General features: G+C 40.5%; 1 protein-coding gene across 1 annotated transcript in view; it reads right to left on the bottom strand.

Moving 5' to 3' along the window:
- BLZF1 (basic leucine zipper nuclear factor 1) overlaps window positions 1-17,866 on the bottom strand; it is a 29,819-nt gene that overhangs the window by 2,259 nt on the left and 9,694 nt on the right. The window contains exons 3-6 of the mRNA XM_043567943.1: window positions 15,963-16,402; window positions 13,371-13,570; window positions 10,875-11,003; window positions 7,743-7,962 (exon numbers count right to left, since the gene is read on the bottom strand). Coding sequence (XP_043423878.1) covers window positions 7,743-7,962; window positions 10,875-11,003; window positions 13,371-13,570; window positions 15,963-16,402 — 989 coding nt within the window. The remainder of the gene's footprint in view (window positions 1-7,742; window positions 7,963-10,874; window positions 11,004-13,370; window positions 13,571-15,962; window positions 16,403-17,866) is intronic.

Raw genomic sequence — 17,866 nt, 5'->3', positions numbered from 1 at the left:
CCATTTAAGGGCCACTGTTCTATTTTGGGACCTTTATTTTTCAACTAGATTGCTGCTTTTTCCACTGAGTTTTTGAGATCCTATTTTTGTAAAATTTGGTTGGGTGCTACAGGACAAGTAAAGATGAAGGGCTTAACGAAAACTTGCTTATACATTTAGAAGGGAAAATAAGAAAAGTACTGAGATACGCTGTTATTACATTCTGTCTATAGAGAGAGAAACCATATACCAAAGGAGTTCGGTAGGAGACTGAGATACCAGTACAGATAGGTTTCTGGATTTTAGCCTTAAGGTGACAGGGAAGGATTTTAAGCAGGATACCTTTCAGACAAACATGTTATATACTCAGTTGGAAGAGACGGGAAAGGGTAGGCATTAAAAGCAGACATGGGAAGAACAAAGAAAGGGAGTTTACTACAGTAAGCTAGCTAAGAAATGATGACATTGAAGCAAAGGGGCTGAAAGGTTCAAGAGACCCTAAGAAAGGAGGACTGTTAGGTATGTTAACTAAGAGAACGTGGTGGATAAAAGATTGGGAAAAGGGGATCTAGAACATGCCCGCAGGATACCTAAAATCGTATAGTAAACCAGAATGGTCAGAGAAGAGAAAAGCCGGGAGGGTGTGCAGTTATGTTAGCCAAGGGAAGTGCGTGTTTCAAGGAAGGAGTTGTCAGTTATACCACATACTACTGGCAGCAACTGAATAGGCAGTGACACAGCTTCCCAACAAGGAGAAGAGAAAGGATAAAGATGATGAATTTAGGGCACCCGGGTGGCTCAGTCGGTTAAGCATCTGACTCTTGATTTTGGCTCAGGTCATGATCTCACGGTTTCATGAGTTCGAGCCCCACACGGGGCTCTGCACAGGCAGCACAGAGCCTGCTTGGAATTCTCTCTCTCCTCTTCTCTCTGCCCCTTCCCCACTCACGCTGTCTCTGTCTCTCTCTCAAAAAAAAAAAAAGAAAAAAGAAAAAAGAAAAAAAGATGATGAATTTAGTTTTGGGTATGGATGCATTCTGTATACAGCTGAGCACCTACTATGTGTACAGGATTGCTGTGTCAGATCTTGAGGAAACATAAGATACGGTCCTCACCCTCACGGAGCTTATAGTTAGGGAGGGAGGGGGCAAATCAAATAACTGCAACCGAACATGGTAAAGAGCTATCACAGATGAATGCACAAAACCCAATAGAAGCCTGGGGGAAGGTCCATCCGAGTTTGCCAGGGAGATTCAGGGAGGGCTGATTCTTTTTTTTTTTTTTTTCAACGTTTATTTATTTTTGAGACAGAGAGAGACAGAGCATGAACGGGGGAGGGGCAGAGAGAGAGGGAGACACAGAATCGGAAACAGGCTCCAGGCTCCGAGCCATCAGCCCAGAGCCTGACGCGGGGCTTGAACTCACGGACCGCGAGATCGTGACCTGGCTGAAGTCGGACGCTTAACCGACTGCGCCCCCCAGGCGCCCCCAGGGAGGGCTGATTCTTAAAGGTAGAGAGGTGCTGCGAGGACAGTCCAGGCAGAACGTATACACAGAGGCTTGCAGTACAATGGCATGTCTGTGCAATGAAACGTGGTTGAGGCTGCTGGGATTTGAAGAGCAGAGTGTAGGGACACCTGGCTAATAATCCTCGAGAAGAGGTGGCATAAAGATTTTGAAAAGCCTTCTATATAATATGGAAGAATTGAGACTCAATAATGAGGGAGACTGGGAGCTGTGTGAACAGGAATACCAACACAAGTGGATTGACTTTTTCCTTTTTTTTTTTTGGACCGGCATTTAAAAACTAACTCTCTGTAGAGAGAGACTCTAATTGCAGTAGAGGATGGCCTGGAGGCAGGTAAAAAGTGAGGGGTATTGGGAAAAAGGCTACTGCAATGATTGAGGCTGAAGGATAGGTGTTTGGACTTGAAGAGGGGATAAAATAGAAGGAACTGATAGGATTTGTAAAACCAGCAGGATTAGGGGGATGAAGAAAGTAATAAAAATGGTATCTACCATTTACTGAGCAATTACTATATTTTGGAATCTTCTATGAGCTTTATATGCATTATTTTATGAAATACTTAAAACATCTATATAGTGGTATAGTTCGCTAAGAGGGAGTACAGGGGGAAGTGGGTTCTTTTTCTTTTTGGGGGGAGGGGGAAATGCAAATGCAAAAGCCAGGAGAAAGGACCAGTTGTTCTGTCTTCAGCTGTCTTTGAGATGCACATATGGAGGTGGCAAGCTGGACAGGTCTCTTGAACCCAGAAACAAATATCTCCGTCGAAGTCCCAAGCATGGAGCTATGGGAACAGGACAGTCCCTACAGAATACAGAAAGTCTGTTATGAGAGGAAAGGCTCAAGAGTGGGCACAGGAGGAGGATGCCTCACATCCCTGCAAAATACTGAAAAAGAATGGTCACGGAGTAGTGAGGAGTTAGAAGTATACGGTGTTTCAGAAACTAAGGGAGTTTGAAAAGCATGGGGAACAGACTCCTATGGAACAACAACATTTAAAGGAGGAAAAAAGGTGATGAGGAGGTGTCCTGAGAGGGAGTATGGGGGCCAAGAATGAGTGAGGTCAGAGAAGTCAAGAGGATATCAAGGGAGGAGGGCTGACACATAAACTAGGGTAATAAAGTGAGGAGTTAAGCTGGCAGAGGAGTAGGGGGAACCTAAGCTTGCCTCGTCCCTTGAACACAGCTAGATAAAGATCAAATCATTCTGAACACCCAAGAGATCAACGTGAGGACCGACAGAACAAAACTGCAAGTCTGCAAGTAGAATCCTGGAAGGTAGGAACCACAGAGAGTTGATTTGGGGGAGGGAAGAACTGCGTGCTGTGGAGGGGAGGGAGCCCTGCTTACGGAGACGCAAGGTATTCTAAGCAGCAGCGCACAAAATCTGATGTTTTACAAGTCCGCCCCGCTGGGGTGGTGCTTGGCTTAGGGGTGACCCTGCAGGGAAGGAGGGTGGAGACCTGGGACTGGACAGCACGGTCTGAGGATCCCTTGGGTCGCACGGGGAGAAACGGTTCCCCTGTTTTTGGGCGTGGTGGCAAGGCCTCTTGGGGACAGAAGGACAGGTGGTGCCGGTGTGCTGTACTGTTCCCAGGCATAGGACTGGGGATGCTGGCTGAGGGCAGCGAGCCTCTGAGCCACTGTGGGGCTGCACGACCGCTTCCCCGGCACAGGCAGGAAATGGCAAAAGCTACGCAAGACCCTCTTCCGGAAGTTCAGCACACGCCATCCTGCGTGAGTCCCTAAAATCTGGGGTTTAGAAGCCCGGCTGGGTGCCTGACATAAAGCAGCTGGACACAGACAGGGTGAAGGTAGGAATCTGATGGAATCCAGCGACACGAGAGTGAGGACTGTTCGCTCTTCTGTGAGGGGGACTTCTGAAGAGTGGCAGGCAGGAGTTCTCTGCTCGGGGAATGAGAGAACAGGGCAACACCATTTGCCACCTGCCCATCAGCACCCACCCACCTCAGTGAGCTGAACAGTGCCGCCAAGAGGAGACTGGAGCGGCTTACGCCGAGACCCCCCCACCTGCACTGATGCGTCTCTAGAGGGCAAGTTGGCCTGAAAAAATCAGTGCGGAAGGCCCTGTCCCCAGAAGACCAGCACAAACCCCGTGCATGCACCGAGTCTACTGATCACAGAGTGCTGCAAAGCTTCAGATCTAGGGGAAATAGGCTCTAGTTTCCTTTCTTTTAATCTTTAAAATATTTATTTATTTACATATATTTTACTTTTATTTTTTGGATCTGGCTTCTTTTAACAAACGGTACAAAACACACATAGGCTGTAGCCTTTTTTTTTTTTTTTTTTTTTTTTTCTGGACAGACTTCCAAACTCCTTCTGTGAGGCTAGCATTACCTTGATTCCAAAACTAGACGAAGACCCCCACTAAAAAGAATTATAGGCCAATATCCTTGATAAACATGGATGCAAAAATTTTCAACAAGATATCAGCAAACTGAACCCAGCAATGCACTAAAAGAACTATTCACCATGATCAAGAGGGATTTATTCCTGGGCTGCAGGGATGGTTCAATATTTGCAAATCAATCAACATATATACCAAATTAATAAAAGAAAAAAATAAGAACCATATGATCCTCTCAATAGATGCAGAAAGAGCATCTGATAAAATATAACATCCATTCTACCTCAACATCACAAAGGCCATATACGAAAGACCCACGGCTAATATCATCCTCAAAGGGGAAAAACTGAGAGCTTTCCTCTACAATCAGGAACAAGACAGAGATGTCCTCTCACCATTACTTTTTAACACAGTACTGGAAGCCTTAGCCTCAGCTCTCAGACAACTACAACAAAAAAATAAAAGGCATCCAAATCGTCAAAGAAGAAGTAAAACTTTCATTATTTGCAGACGACATGATACTCTATGCAGAAAACCTGAAAGACTCCACCAAAAAATTGTTAGAACTAATACATGAATTCAGTAAAGTTTCAGGATGTAAAATCAAGGCACGGAAATCAGCGGCATTTTTATACACCAATAATGAAGCAGCAGAAAAAGAAATCAAGAAATCGATCCCAACTACAATGGCACCAAACACTGTAAGATACATAGGAATAAACCTAACCAAAGAACTAAAGGATCTGTACTCTGAAAACGAGAAAATTTATGAAGGAAACTGAAGAGGGCACAAAGAAATGGAAAAAACATTCCATGCTCATGGATTGGAAGAACAAATATTGTTAAAATGTCTCTACTACTCAAACCAATCCACACATTTAATGCAATCCCTACCAAAATACCACTAGCATTTTTCACAGAGCTAGAGCTAGAACAATCCTAAAATTTGTCTGGAAACACAAAAGACCCCGAATAGCCAAAGCAGTCCTGAAAAAGAAAAGCAAAGCTGGAAGCATCATGATTCTGGAGTTTAAACTTATCTATAAAGCTGCAGTCATCAAGACAGTATGGTACTGGCACAAAAACAGACACAGAGGTTAATGGAGCAGAACAGAAAACCCACAAATAGACCCACAGCTATATGGTCAAGTAATCCTCAACAAAGTAGGAAAGAACACCCAAAGGAAAAAAAGACAGTCTCTTCCACAAATGGCATTAGGAAAACTGGACGGTGACATACAGAAGAATGAAACTGGACCCCCCTTTTTTTTTTTTTACACCATATGCAAAAATAAATTTAAAATGGATGAAACACCTAAATGTGAGACAGGAAACCATCAAAATCTTAGAGGAGAACATGGCAGCAACCTCTTTGACCTCGGCTGCAGCAAATTCTTACTAGACTATTTGCTGGAGGTAAGAGAAACAAAAGCAAACGTGAACTATTGGGGGACTTTATCAAGATAAAAAGCTTCTGCAGAGCGAAGGAAACAATTGACAAGAGTAAAAGGCAGCCTATCGAATGGGAGAAGATATTTGCAGATGACATATTGGATAAAGGGTTAGTATCCAAAACCTATAAAGAACTTATCAAACTCAACTCCAAGAAAATAAATAATCCAGTGAAGAAATGGGCAGAAGACATGAACAGACATTTTTACAAAGACATCCAGATGACTAACAGACACATGAAAGATGCTCAATATCACTCATCATTAGGGAAACACAAATCAAAACCACAATGAGATACCACCTCACACCTGTCAGAATGGCTAAAATTAATAACACAAGAAACAACAGGTGTTGGTGAGGATGTGGGGAAAGAGGAGCCCTCCTGCACTTTTGGTGGGAATGCAAACTGGTGCACACACTCTGGGAAACAGTATGGAGGGTCCTTAACAAGTTAGAGATACAACTACCCTATGACCCAGCAACTGCACTACTAGGCATTTACCCAAAGGATACAAAAAATGCTGATTTGAAGGGCTACATGCACCCCAATGTTTACAGCAGCATTAAAAACACTAGTCAAACCATGGAAAGGACCCAAATGTCCAATGAATGATGAATGGATAGAGAAGATGTGGTGTATGTATGTGTGTACACACACACACACACACACACACACACACACACACACACTGGAATGTTACTTAGCCATCAAAAAGAATGGAATTTTGCCATTTGGAATGATGTGGATAGAACTAGAGTGTATTCTGCTAAGCAGAATATCAGTCAGAGGAAGATGAATACCATATGATTTCACTCAGTGGAATTTAAGAAACAAAACAGATGAACATATGGGAGGGGGAAAAAAGAGAGAGGGAAACCAACCATAAGAGACTCTTAACTATAGACAACAAACTGAGAGCTGATGGAGGGAGGTGGGTGGGGGATGGGCTAGACGGATAGTGGGTAGGTACTAAGGAGGGCACTTGTTATGATGAGCACTTGGGTGTTGTATGTGAATGATGAATCCCTGAATTCTACTCCTGAAACCAGTATTGCACTGTATGTTAACTAGAATTTAGATAAAAATCTGAAAAGAAAAAAATATGGTAAAAAAGCATTTAAATGTTCATGACCTTTATATGAGCATGTTTTGAGAAGAGCAGAGCTGGAAGACTACTGGGATTAGTATGGCAGGAACTGAGGAATGGATGGTACATGAATACAAACAAGTATGGACCGTTTGTCCAACGTTCTTGCTTGTAAAGGTGATAAGGCCACATCAGAGAACTTAAGATAGAGAGATTTTTCTTTTTTAGGCTTCTAGGTATCACGTGGGACCTTGAAGGAATTTTCTGCCAGTGCCTTCTTTTTTTTGTGAACTAGGAACCAAAGTCATCTACTGAACGTGAGGTTATAATCTGACAGGTACAGAAACAAGGCAAGTGACGAACTGACAAAGGACTGACATTTTCAGGGTACCTGAGAGATAAGGGAGAAAGATACTTAAAATTGAAATATAGGCAAGTTATGGAAGGAAAAGAAACCAGGGGAGTGAGCTGATGAGATGAAATAAAAAACGTAGGGATCGAGGGAATAAAGATTATGTGATCGAGGAACCGGGGCAATTAAAGCAATCAGGGCTTGGAAAGAAGAGTTGAGATCACAGGTCATGGAGAGAGGTGTTGAGTTGATTTTAAAAGTGGACCATTCTGGTTAAGGACAAGGCCTGCGATAGGGACACAGGAGTAAGATATTGAAATGCAATAGAGGTGACCTTGGTTAGGACAGAACTGTGAGACCACAGTATTTAACAGCTTATCTGCATGAACCCTGAATTTACCCAGGCCTGTAGGTACCGGGTCTACACTATTTGATTCCGCAGTATTTGCCACATTCATATCTATACACGGGAATGAAATAATTTCTGATGTCAGAAGTAATCTATTATCAGCTCATGATAATAGCTAAAAGATAGGCCCTTTCAAAACAATCACATTTTTCTCCTGAAGGACATAGTAATAATGTTTTTTTAATGTTTATTTTTGAGAGAGAGGCAGAGCATGAGTGGGGAGGAGCAGAGAGAGAGGGAGACACAGAATCCGAAGCAGGCTCCAGGCTCCGAGCTGTCAGCATGGAGCCCGACACGGGGCTCAAACCCACGAACCGCGAGATCATGACCTGAGCTGAAGTTGGACGCTTACCGACTGAGCCACCCAGGCACCCCAAGAGTAATAATGTTTAAGAAATGAAAACACAAAGGAAGAAACAAGTTTTTCCAAGATCTCAAGCTCATTAGCATGAAAATCAGGTTTAGATCCCATAATTCCTAACTTCTAATCCCAAGCACTTTATATCACCTTTTGGTAAGGGGACAGTCTTAGAAGTTCCACAGTCACACAAGAGAGAAATATTTTACCGTTTCAGCCATTTTTTCTGCTGGGGTGCTGCAGAATTCAACTGGCGATGGAACCTTTTTTTGGCCGTTAGCACCGACATTTCCCAGAAGATGAGCATTGACCGCTTTTGCCAACTTGTGATTTGTTAACGCTAGTTCTGCCGTGGTGTGAGGCTGTGTACTTGGGTAGTAGGTTTGCTCTCTTCCCCACTGCAAAGAGACTAAGAGCTCCTCCAAGAGTCTGCATAGAACACACAGGAACACTGAATATTAATAAGAGGATAAAACATAAAAGTCAAGAATACTAAAGAAACAGGAAACATTCTTCTGGAATCATGTAAGTATCTTTCTCGCATATCTTTTTCTCAGAGTTCAATAAATTGGAAATTCTGGTTAAAATAAGACTATAGAAAGCATTTATAGATTTATTAATGTCTTATCTGGAAGTCATCAACAAGCAGAACTTTTTTCTTAGTTCTCATATTTTAGTACAGGTACAATAAACTGGTATACTCATCTAGTGGTACAGAACTACTGATCTGATTTGTGTATCTATTATTTCCTTTTTCATGAGTTACATTAATTGGTTTTTGAAGGATAAACCAACTTACAATTCCTAGGATGAAATGTACTTGGCCACGATGTAGAAACCTTTTTACATATTGTAGGATTTGATTCACTAAAATTCTGGTTAGGACTTTTGCATCTATGTTCATTGGAGATACCGGTCTGTAGTTTTCTTGTAATACCTCTGATTTTGGTATCAAGGTAATGCTGGCCTCATAAAGTGAGTTGGAAAGTGTTCCCTTCTGTTTTCTAGAAGAGTCTGTGTAAATTTGGCTTGCTTTCTTTCTTAGTTGTTTGCTGGTATTTACCAGTAAATCTATGTAGGCCTGGAATTTCCTTTATTAGAAGGTTTTTAACTGAAAATTCAATTGCTTTAATAGGTTAGGGCTATTCAGGTGACTTGTTCTTGAGTACCCTTTGGTAATTTTGTGTCTTTTAAGGACTCTGTCCATTTCATTTAAGTTGTTGAGTTTATTGGCATACAGTTGTTCATAACATCCCCACATCATCTTTTTTATGTCTATAGAATCTAGGTAATATATGCCCTTCCTAATTCCTGACACTGACAATGTGTTTCTTTCTTTCTTTTTTTTCCCTGATTATACTGCCTAGAGGTTTCTTAGATTTATCTCATCAAAGAACTAGAATTGGCTATTTCATTTATCCCTGCTCTCATTCTTATTATTTTCTTCCTTCTGCTTAATTTGCTCTTTGTGGTTTTTTTTGAGAGCACAAGCAGGGGAAGGGCAGAGAGAGAGGGAGACACAGAATCCAAAGCAGGCTTCAGGCTCTGGGCTGTCAGCACAGAGCCGGATGTGGGCTCGAACTCACGAACAATGAGATCATGACCTGAGTCGAAGTCTGATGCTTAACTGCCTGAGCCACCCAGGTGCCCCCTGCTCTTTGTGTTTCTTAAAGAGTAGGCTTAAATTACTGTCAGGACCTTTCTTCTTTTCTAAAATAAGTGTTTAAAGCTATAAATTTCCCTCTAAACATCGCTTTAGTTGCCTCCCACAAAATCTGATACTTTGATATATGGTTTACCCTCGAACAATGTGAGTTTGAACTGTGGAGGTCTACTTATGTGCTGATTTTTTTTTCAGTAAATACAGTATAGTACTGTAGATGTATTTTGTCTTCCTTATAATTTTAGTAATAGTTTCTTTTCTTTAGCTTATTTTATTATAAGAATATAGTGTATACTACATATGATATACAAAATATGTGTTAATCAACAATTTATGTTATTGGCAAGGCTTCTGGTTGAGTAGGCTAGAAGTAGTTAAATTTTTGAGGAGTCAAAAATTACACATGGATTTTCAACTGCGGGGGGGTGGGGGTCAGTCTCCTCCTCATGTTGTTCAAGCGTCATATGAATTGTTTTCATTCTTATAATTTCCCCTGTGAGTTCTTCTTTGACCCTTACTGATTTGATTTGTAATAAATCAATTATAGTCCTTGACTTATGATGGTTTGATGATTTTTTGACTATATGATGGTGCAAAAGCAATAACATTTAATTAAAACTATACTTTGAATTTTGAATTTTCATCTATTCCTGGTCTAGCAGTAGGCAGCACCATACTTTCTCATTTGCTGGGCAGCAGAAGTGAGCCACAGCTCCCAGCAAGGTACGTGATCGGGAGGTAAACAATGAATACACTTACAAAATTCTGTACCTGAACAAGCATTCTGTTTTTTGCTTTCAGTGTAGTGCTCAAATCCCAAGATAGTCAACACCTTATAACAAAATGGGCTTTGTTTTAGGTAATTTTGCCCAACTATAGGCTAATATACATGTTCAGCATGTTTAAGGTAGGCTAGGCTAAGTCATGATGTTCAGTAGGTTAGGTGTATTAAATTAATTTTTGACACATGGTATTTTCACCTTGGATGACTTTACTGGGACATAACCCCACTGTAAGTCCAGGAAGATGTGTGTATAGAAGTACAAAGTACTTTTAAGAAAGACCATCAATTTTGATAGTTCTGGAGCATATGGTCATGAAAGTAAACTCTAATGCTAAAGAACAGTCCTCAAAAAGACCTCCCAAAGGAGAGACAGGTACACTTTTTGGCCGCTACCAAAAATTACACAGAAGTGCTACAACTATAAACAAAAACCACTTTTAAAACCAAAGATCAAAAAAATGGTTAGAGAGAGAGGGAGCCAAAACATAAGAGACTCCTAAAAACTGAGAACAAACTGAGGGTTTATGGGGGGTGGGAGGGAGAGGTGGGTGGTGATGGGCTTGAGGAGGGCACCTGTTGGGAAGAGCACTGGGTGTTGTATGGAAACCAATTTGACCATAAATTTCATAATAAAAAATAAAAATAAAAATAAATAAATAAAACCAAAGATCACTTCTATTATAGCTAGAATTATATGTAAGAATGTAATTAAGAATGTAAGACGCACGTGGTCTTATTTTTTTTAGTCTTCCTCCCTTCTGGGCATCTATTTAAAAATGCTCCTCAAAGTATACGCTCAATAAGTTACTGCATGTAGAAATACTAAAGAACTATCACAGTAACAAAAATTGCAAGAGAAGGAAGGAGAGTTGAGAGTGGAAACAAGTGCCGTACTTCTGGGTAGCTATCATTTCCTGACGAAACTGTTCCCGTTCACTCAGGAGATCTTGAATGGCACTCTGTGCATCACGGTTTTGACGCTGTAAGCCTGCCCTGGAGTTGGTTAATTCATCTGCCATAACCCTGGAAAAGATGAAAATGTCACGTGTAAATTCCCTGATAATAAATTATCCGGCTGTAAAGAAGTTAATGTGCTACCTTTGTAACTCATTTTCAAAAGCTTACAAAGATTTCACACGGTCAAGTTACTTCTCAGCTTTAAAGCATTTAAAAATATATATAATCTTAGAACTCATTAAAGGGATTTAAAAAATACGTGTCTACAAAGTGACAAAAGAAAAGTTATTTAACTTTCCTTTAGAGTGACTTTTGGAATGTACTTCAATCTTATTCCAGATAAACCAAATTAAAAATAATTGGGGCGCCTGGGTGGCTCAGTCGGTTAAGCATCTGACTTCGGCTCAGGTCATGATCTCGCGGTCTGTGGGTTCGAGCCCCGCGTCGGGCTCTGTGCTGACAGCTCAGAGCCTGGAGCCTGTTTCAGATTCTATGTCTCCCTCTTCCTCTGACCCTCCCCTGTTCATGCTCTCTCTCTCTCTCTGTCTCAAAAATAAATAAATGTTAAAAAAATTAAAAAAAAATAATAATTACATATTTTTAAATACAGAAAATTTTAGAGGAAAACAAAAATGAGTTCCTATCACTCAGTTACCTCATTGTCTTTAGAAAAATATTAAAATAAGATACAAAAGGCTTTTATACAAGGGAAAACTAAGTCTTTTTTATACAAGGGAAAACTAAGTCTCCTGTCCAACAGCCCCCCCTTCTTTTACAACTGATAAAGTTTCTTATATATTTCTCCAGAAAAAAAAAATTTATGTATATGGCAACATAAAAGAATATGTTGAAAAATAAATACATCCACTTATTTACAAAAAAGGGGATTATTTAATACAAACATTTCTATGCCTTTTTTTTTTTTTAACCTAATAATTTATCTTGGTGATTTTTTTTCACATTAGTGCATATAATGCATATTGCTTTCCCTTTGTCAAAAACAGCAGCTTCATGGTTTCTCCTGATTGGATGTACCAAAATTTATTTAACCAGTTCTCTATTAATGGAATTGAAGCAAAATTTTAAAGTATGCTTGCTCATTTGGCTAAAAAAACTTTTCTTTTTTTTAAAATTTTTTTCATCTTTATTTATTTTTGAGAGAAAGACAGTGTGAGCAGGGGAGGAGCAGAGAGAGAGGGAGACACAGAATCCGAAGCAGGCTGCAGGCCCCGAGCTGTCAGCACAGAACCCGACGCAGGGCTCGAACTCACGAACTGTGAGATCATGACCTGAGCCGAAGTCGGACGCTTAACCGACTGAGCCACCCAGGTGCCCCGCGTTCGGTTAAAAAATCTTAAACCTAAAATTAAAGTCTCGGACCATAGTGACTACCGACCAAAGATTAAATCAGTTAAATGTCAGTGAAGTCGAGTTTCAGTTTTATTGCCCTTCGAGTGTTACTATCAGCATTGATAAGGATATCAAGAAAGCTGCGTGTGGCAATAATCTGTATGACACACGCATGATTTGCCTCTTCACGTGTTCAGTCAGAATGAACTTTCACTCTAAGTCAATAAGCAGTACAGCCATTTCTCCACACACCATCCTATGTGAGCACAATTAGGAAGCAAATTAAGGACTTTAAGAGCGTTGTCCATTACTGAAAAGTATCACAGCTATTAAGACATGAAGAAACGCCTCCCCGCAAATTTCTTCATCACAGCCAGCGATTCTTACAGTACAGCCTCGAGACGTCCGGTGTTATGCGGGGAAATCTCGAGATGACTGAATTTATTAAACATGTGACGTGTGAGGCACGTGGGTAACACCCCACACCCTGGGCTCCAGTCACTCGGAGCTGGGAGGAGGTCCCACTGTCTGTGTCCCACTGTCTGTGGGCCTGGGCCAGGGCCCTGGGGGTTCCGCCTCTGCTGAAGAGTGGCCTCATTCGGCATGCCGTTCGGATGATTTCGTTTGTGCACGGCGAGAAGAAGGCTGGGAAGCTCTCTTACATAATTAACAGAGTTAAAAGAGCTACGAGAACACAGCATGGAAGAGAAATGATATCTGAGTTTTCCCGATAGGAGGTGGGAAGAAGTAGGATTGGCTTTTTGTGTGATTTTATTGATTTTATTGACAAGACATCTGAGTTTCCAGTTTTGTCCTGGTTCTCAAATACTGTATCAGGAATGATTTCCCCTACAGATGAGTCACCTAGAATTCTGGAACGAGGGAGAATCCTGATACCACTTTTCCACGTAGGGAGGCGGACCGCCCGGAGGATGAGGAAGACGCCATCTCTTTAAATATATGCAGTATTTTGACAGTCTGAGTCAGAAATTCTCACACTCGAACCTACTTTCTTGGGTCACAGGCAAAAAATCTGACAGAGCCAAAACCAGGAAATGAAATACTACTTAAAACAGAAAATACCTGCTCGCAAGGAATTTACTTCGCCATACATCACACTGTATTGACATACGTTCTAATTGTTCAGAAAGTTGAGCTGTGTTTTGACCTAGGGCTTCGTTTTCTAAAATAAGCTGATTTTTCTCACGGGCTAGACGTTCAAAGTGATACTGAAGATCATCCCCAACAGAAGCCACTAGCAGCTTTTTTAACTCACGATTGACCTAGAAGAAAACATGACCGTTACAATAAGCTCAAAGTAATGTCCCTGACTTCAATGTGGCAAAAGGGAAAAAGAGAAGCCAGGTTTCACGTATTTGGACCTCCATTACTTAAAGTGTATATCAAAAAGCAACTATTAGATATTGGAGTTTCATAATCCATACAAACCATATCTATCGCTATGTATTTGTATCTATGGTCCACGTGAGTATAAACTAAGCCTCTTCTAATAAGAGTACCAATCATTATCATAAAAACTATACACTGTTTCCAGTTAACATTTAAAGGCAAATATTAGAAAACTAAACCAGTAAATTTTGCCAAAAAGTGACATAAAGTGTTTTATTTTTTTAATCTTTCTCAGCATTTAGAAATTAATTCCTTCGTGTCATAGGATTTGTAAGAATTTAAGCAAAGAGAGCAATTCAGAATATTTATAAGCATGTTCTTTACTTTATCTCAAATGTGAAAAATTAAAACGTAAATATCCAGTAACAGGTATTGATATATAGTGCAGCAACGGAAGAACAGTGTTGCTATTAAAAATGCTATTGTATGATAGGAGACAAGATTCTAAGAGGTGAGTCCAGTTGGAGTGTCAGAGGTGCAGCAGTCCGGGTGAAAACTATTCTTGAGTATTCTAGTATCGCGTTATTGGAGAATATAGAAAAGGATCCTAAAATTTGTTCATCAGGAGGGAAAACAAGAGCTTACCGTCTGGCATAGGGGGTGAAAAGGAAGTAGTTCAGGATAAATCCAAAAAATCCAAAATGCAAGTGACTAGGTAAATAGAGATATTTTGACCGAGACAAGGAATCAAAGAGAAGTAGACATTTGGAATTGTTTGGCTGGTGGTCTTCATTTACTTGGGGGCTGGAGGAGGTGGGTGATGGAGAAATACAGACGATATGTTTAGATACACATTTAAATGAATGTGTAAAGATACATGTGCACGTCAAACATAGTTATCTGATGAAATATTCAGCCGTTATGGATTTCATTACAGCTTTTTTTCATAATTGAATTTTCTTCTCTATCCCCGATTTTGAAGTGTCTGCCAGGTAGGAGGGTTAAGACTTTTGGTTTCATGTAGAATTTATTTCCAGAAGTTGTGAGGAAGAAGCAGCGTGCATAGACAGGATTCCTACAACTCACAAGAGAACTATAGATGAATGTGGTTTAAACAAAGAATATTCAGAAAATCAAAGTTTTATTCTTTGCTGCCACCATTTGAAAATCCTGCCGAAGGCACAGCTGTGGTTTTTCTCCTTCACATCAGTCTGGCTTTAAGGAAGACTGAAATATATCAGGAAGCTGGGAGGGAAGGGTGCTAGATAACGGTAATCAGCTATTTTTGAAAAAGAGTAACGCAACAAAATTTCTTCTAATATTAATGTATGTGTAATTTGGAAGGCACTGTTGTGTTGCACCATCCATCATAGGTATGGGATATAGAAGAACAAACAAGTGATTAAAAACATGTTTACTTTATGTAACTTTTGGTTCCATTAAGTTAATCAAGGACAGTTGCTAAAAGGGGGACAGGATTTGTTGTTTTTCAATTTTGAATACATAAGTAAAAGAGTATATTATAATGAAAAAAAATTGATACTGTAATAGAATATTCTGTGACACCGGAAAATATTAATAACCAAAAATGGGGGTTTTAAGGCAAACGTGAACTCAATATGTATAACTGTGCATTTATATAGCTGGATGGTATAATTATGGTTGGTACTATTTTCATTTTTTTGTATTTTCGAAAATATTTACAATAAATACGTACTGCTTTTGTAATTAGAAATTAGGTATTTAAAAAATAGTGAAGATCTACTTGGATAAGAACCACCAACCATAGTGTCACTTATAAAGGCTAACGACATCTAGCCAAAAGACGAAGAGTCTAATCGAGAAACAGAGGGTGAGAGGTAAGGCGATGTAAAGGCTAAGGAAACACAATCGAGCACTAATAGACGGTTTTCCATTTACAATGCTTACCCCACCATTTCTTCACCCCAAGTATTATGTGCGCATAAAGAAAAATACTTGGAACTTATGGATTCTTAAAACAGAAATCGTTAACTAGTCCGTTTCAAAGTCTAACTCGGTCAGGTTTGGGTTTGGAATTTCGTAACTGTGACCTCCTTGACACCTTATAGGTGGTCCTGTCCAAAGCACCTCACACGTGCATCTTCAACCAGGTTTAGGGTAGAAGTTCGCAACACATACTCGTTCTACTAGACGTGCTGAGAAAGAGAAATTTAAGAGAAAACTCTTTAGAGAAATGACAAGCCAGAACAAATGGCGTTCCAAGAGGAAGTATAGTTTTCTAGTACACAAGCTTAGAAGGTCCAGGTGTAAAGAGCAGTGCTCGTTAAGTCTATTGGTTCTTACCTCTGTCTGTACTCTGAGCTGGTTTGAAAGACCTTCTTTGTCCTGTAATAACCTTCTTTCAGAGTTCTTGAGCTTCTCCAGTACATTCTTTACCTCTGACAGTTCCTTTCTGGGTTCTCCAACTCCCTCCGACTGACCAAGGAATTCTCCTCTGTGATGTCCCAGAGACTTAACCTTTGCATTTTTGTTGGGGATATCATGGGTTATAGCAGCTTTGGGAACTAATATTCTTACGGCTTCGACTTCCACTGCCTTTTCAGCGAGGATCTTCCCTAGCTGAAGAACTCCTGGGCTGTCTCCTGGAACTGCTTTCTTCCGTGGGTTCTGAAGGATGTGATGCTTCACGGGCTGGATTCCAGAGGGAACTTCAACAGCTTTAGGTGGCTCCTCAGTTTCCATTCCATCTCCTGCTCCTCGGACTGGGGCTGGAGTGAGGGTGACTATAAAAGGGAAAACAAAAGATAAGCTACTTGCTAAAAGGAAATGCGGCGCAAATGCCAAGACATGCTTTACCCGACATTCAGAATTACTGACGCTAAAAAGAACGCAAAAAATTCAGAGTAAACACGAGGTTTCAGAAACAATCAGGTGTCAAATAAAAGATGAGGAAAGTCTCACGGGTTCACACTTTCCTTCAGTAAATGGTTTCTCTCTTGGTAGAAAATGCGAGAGAGTTGGAATCAGGGTATTTGGTTCGGACCTCTATTTCCTAGTGTGACCCTGGGTAAATAATTTAACCCTCCGTGAATCTCTATTTCATATTTTGCAAAATGACGATAACAGCAACAATGCTACAGGGTTGTGGTAAGAAAGAATATGCTAAGGCCAAGCACCTGGCACACTGTAGACCCTTGATAACGTCAGTTAACTATAAACGTAAATACAAGCTACAGGCGTGCATTCTTGGGCCGTCTACCTGAAAACATACTCATCTGCTTTGTGAACTCTTGGCAGAGAATGCTTCGCACAAGCTATCTAACTGGACTGCTCAATACTCTTTCCTCTAGGCCCCAACAGGCCCTTGTTCCTGCCGCTTCTTCTTCTCTTAAATGGCTTCTTTTGCCACTCACTGTGATTTGTGATTCTAACTTACCCATAAGAAGTTAGCTTTGACTCCACTCTTTGCATTAAAGCCTCCCAACTGTCCCAGCACTCTCTGCATGCCTAAAGCACTTGCTGTTTCAAATATTCAGTTCAAAACTTAATCACGAACTTTAATGATCATTTTATGGGTTTCGCCCATGCTAATCGCACTTTCCCACTGAGTTTGATAAGCACACAAGGGCAGGCATCACGCCCTAAACGAATGGAACAACGCGGTATTTGAGAAATGACAGGAACTCTGCGATCAACCAGATCTGGTTTTGAACCTTATTTCCATCATTACTCCGTGTGCTATCATGGATAAAATCCTGCAGTTATTTGAGCCTCAGTTTTAACCTCCACAAGATGAATTTAATGGCATCTATATCCGTATCTTGGGTCTTAAATGAGAAAATTTTAGGTAACAAATAACCAACACTTACAAAAGACTTACCACGTGCCAAATACTATTCTAAATACTTAACATATAACTCACCTTTCGAGTAGGTATGATTAGTTCTATTTTATAGATGAAGAAAATGAGGCACAAAGCGGTCCAGGAACTTGCCCTGGTAAGTAAGTAGAAGAGGCAGAAGGAGGCAGCTGAGATGATACTTAAGCTACATGGAGTTCTTGAATTAGTACATCCGGTAACATCCCTTTGAGCTACACGTTAGACTTCTTGCCATTTTACAAGCCCAGCATACATTTGAGAAAGCGGAAGCCACGGCCTGTGCACAGTAATGATAATGAATTTTTATTCAATTTGTTATGTGCCAAGGATTCTTCTAAGTCCTTCAGATGCATTATATCATTTAATC

Source organism: Prionailurus bengalensis, chromosome E4 (assembly GCF_016509475.1).
Source record: "Prionailurus bengalensis isolate Pbe53 chromosome E4, Fcat_Pben_1.1_paternal_pri, whole genome shotgun sequence".
NCBI lineage: Eukaryota > Metazoa > Chordata > Mammalia > Carnivora > Felidae > Prionailurus > Prionailurus bengalensis.
This window is presented reverse-complemented; position numbering and strand designations above follow the sequence as displayed.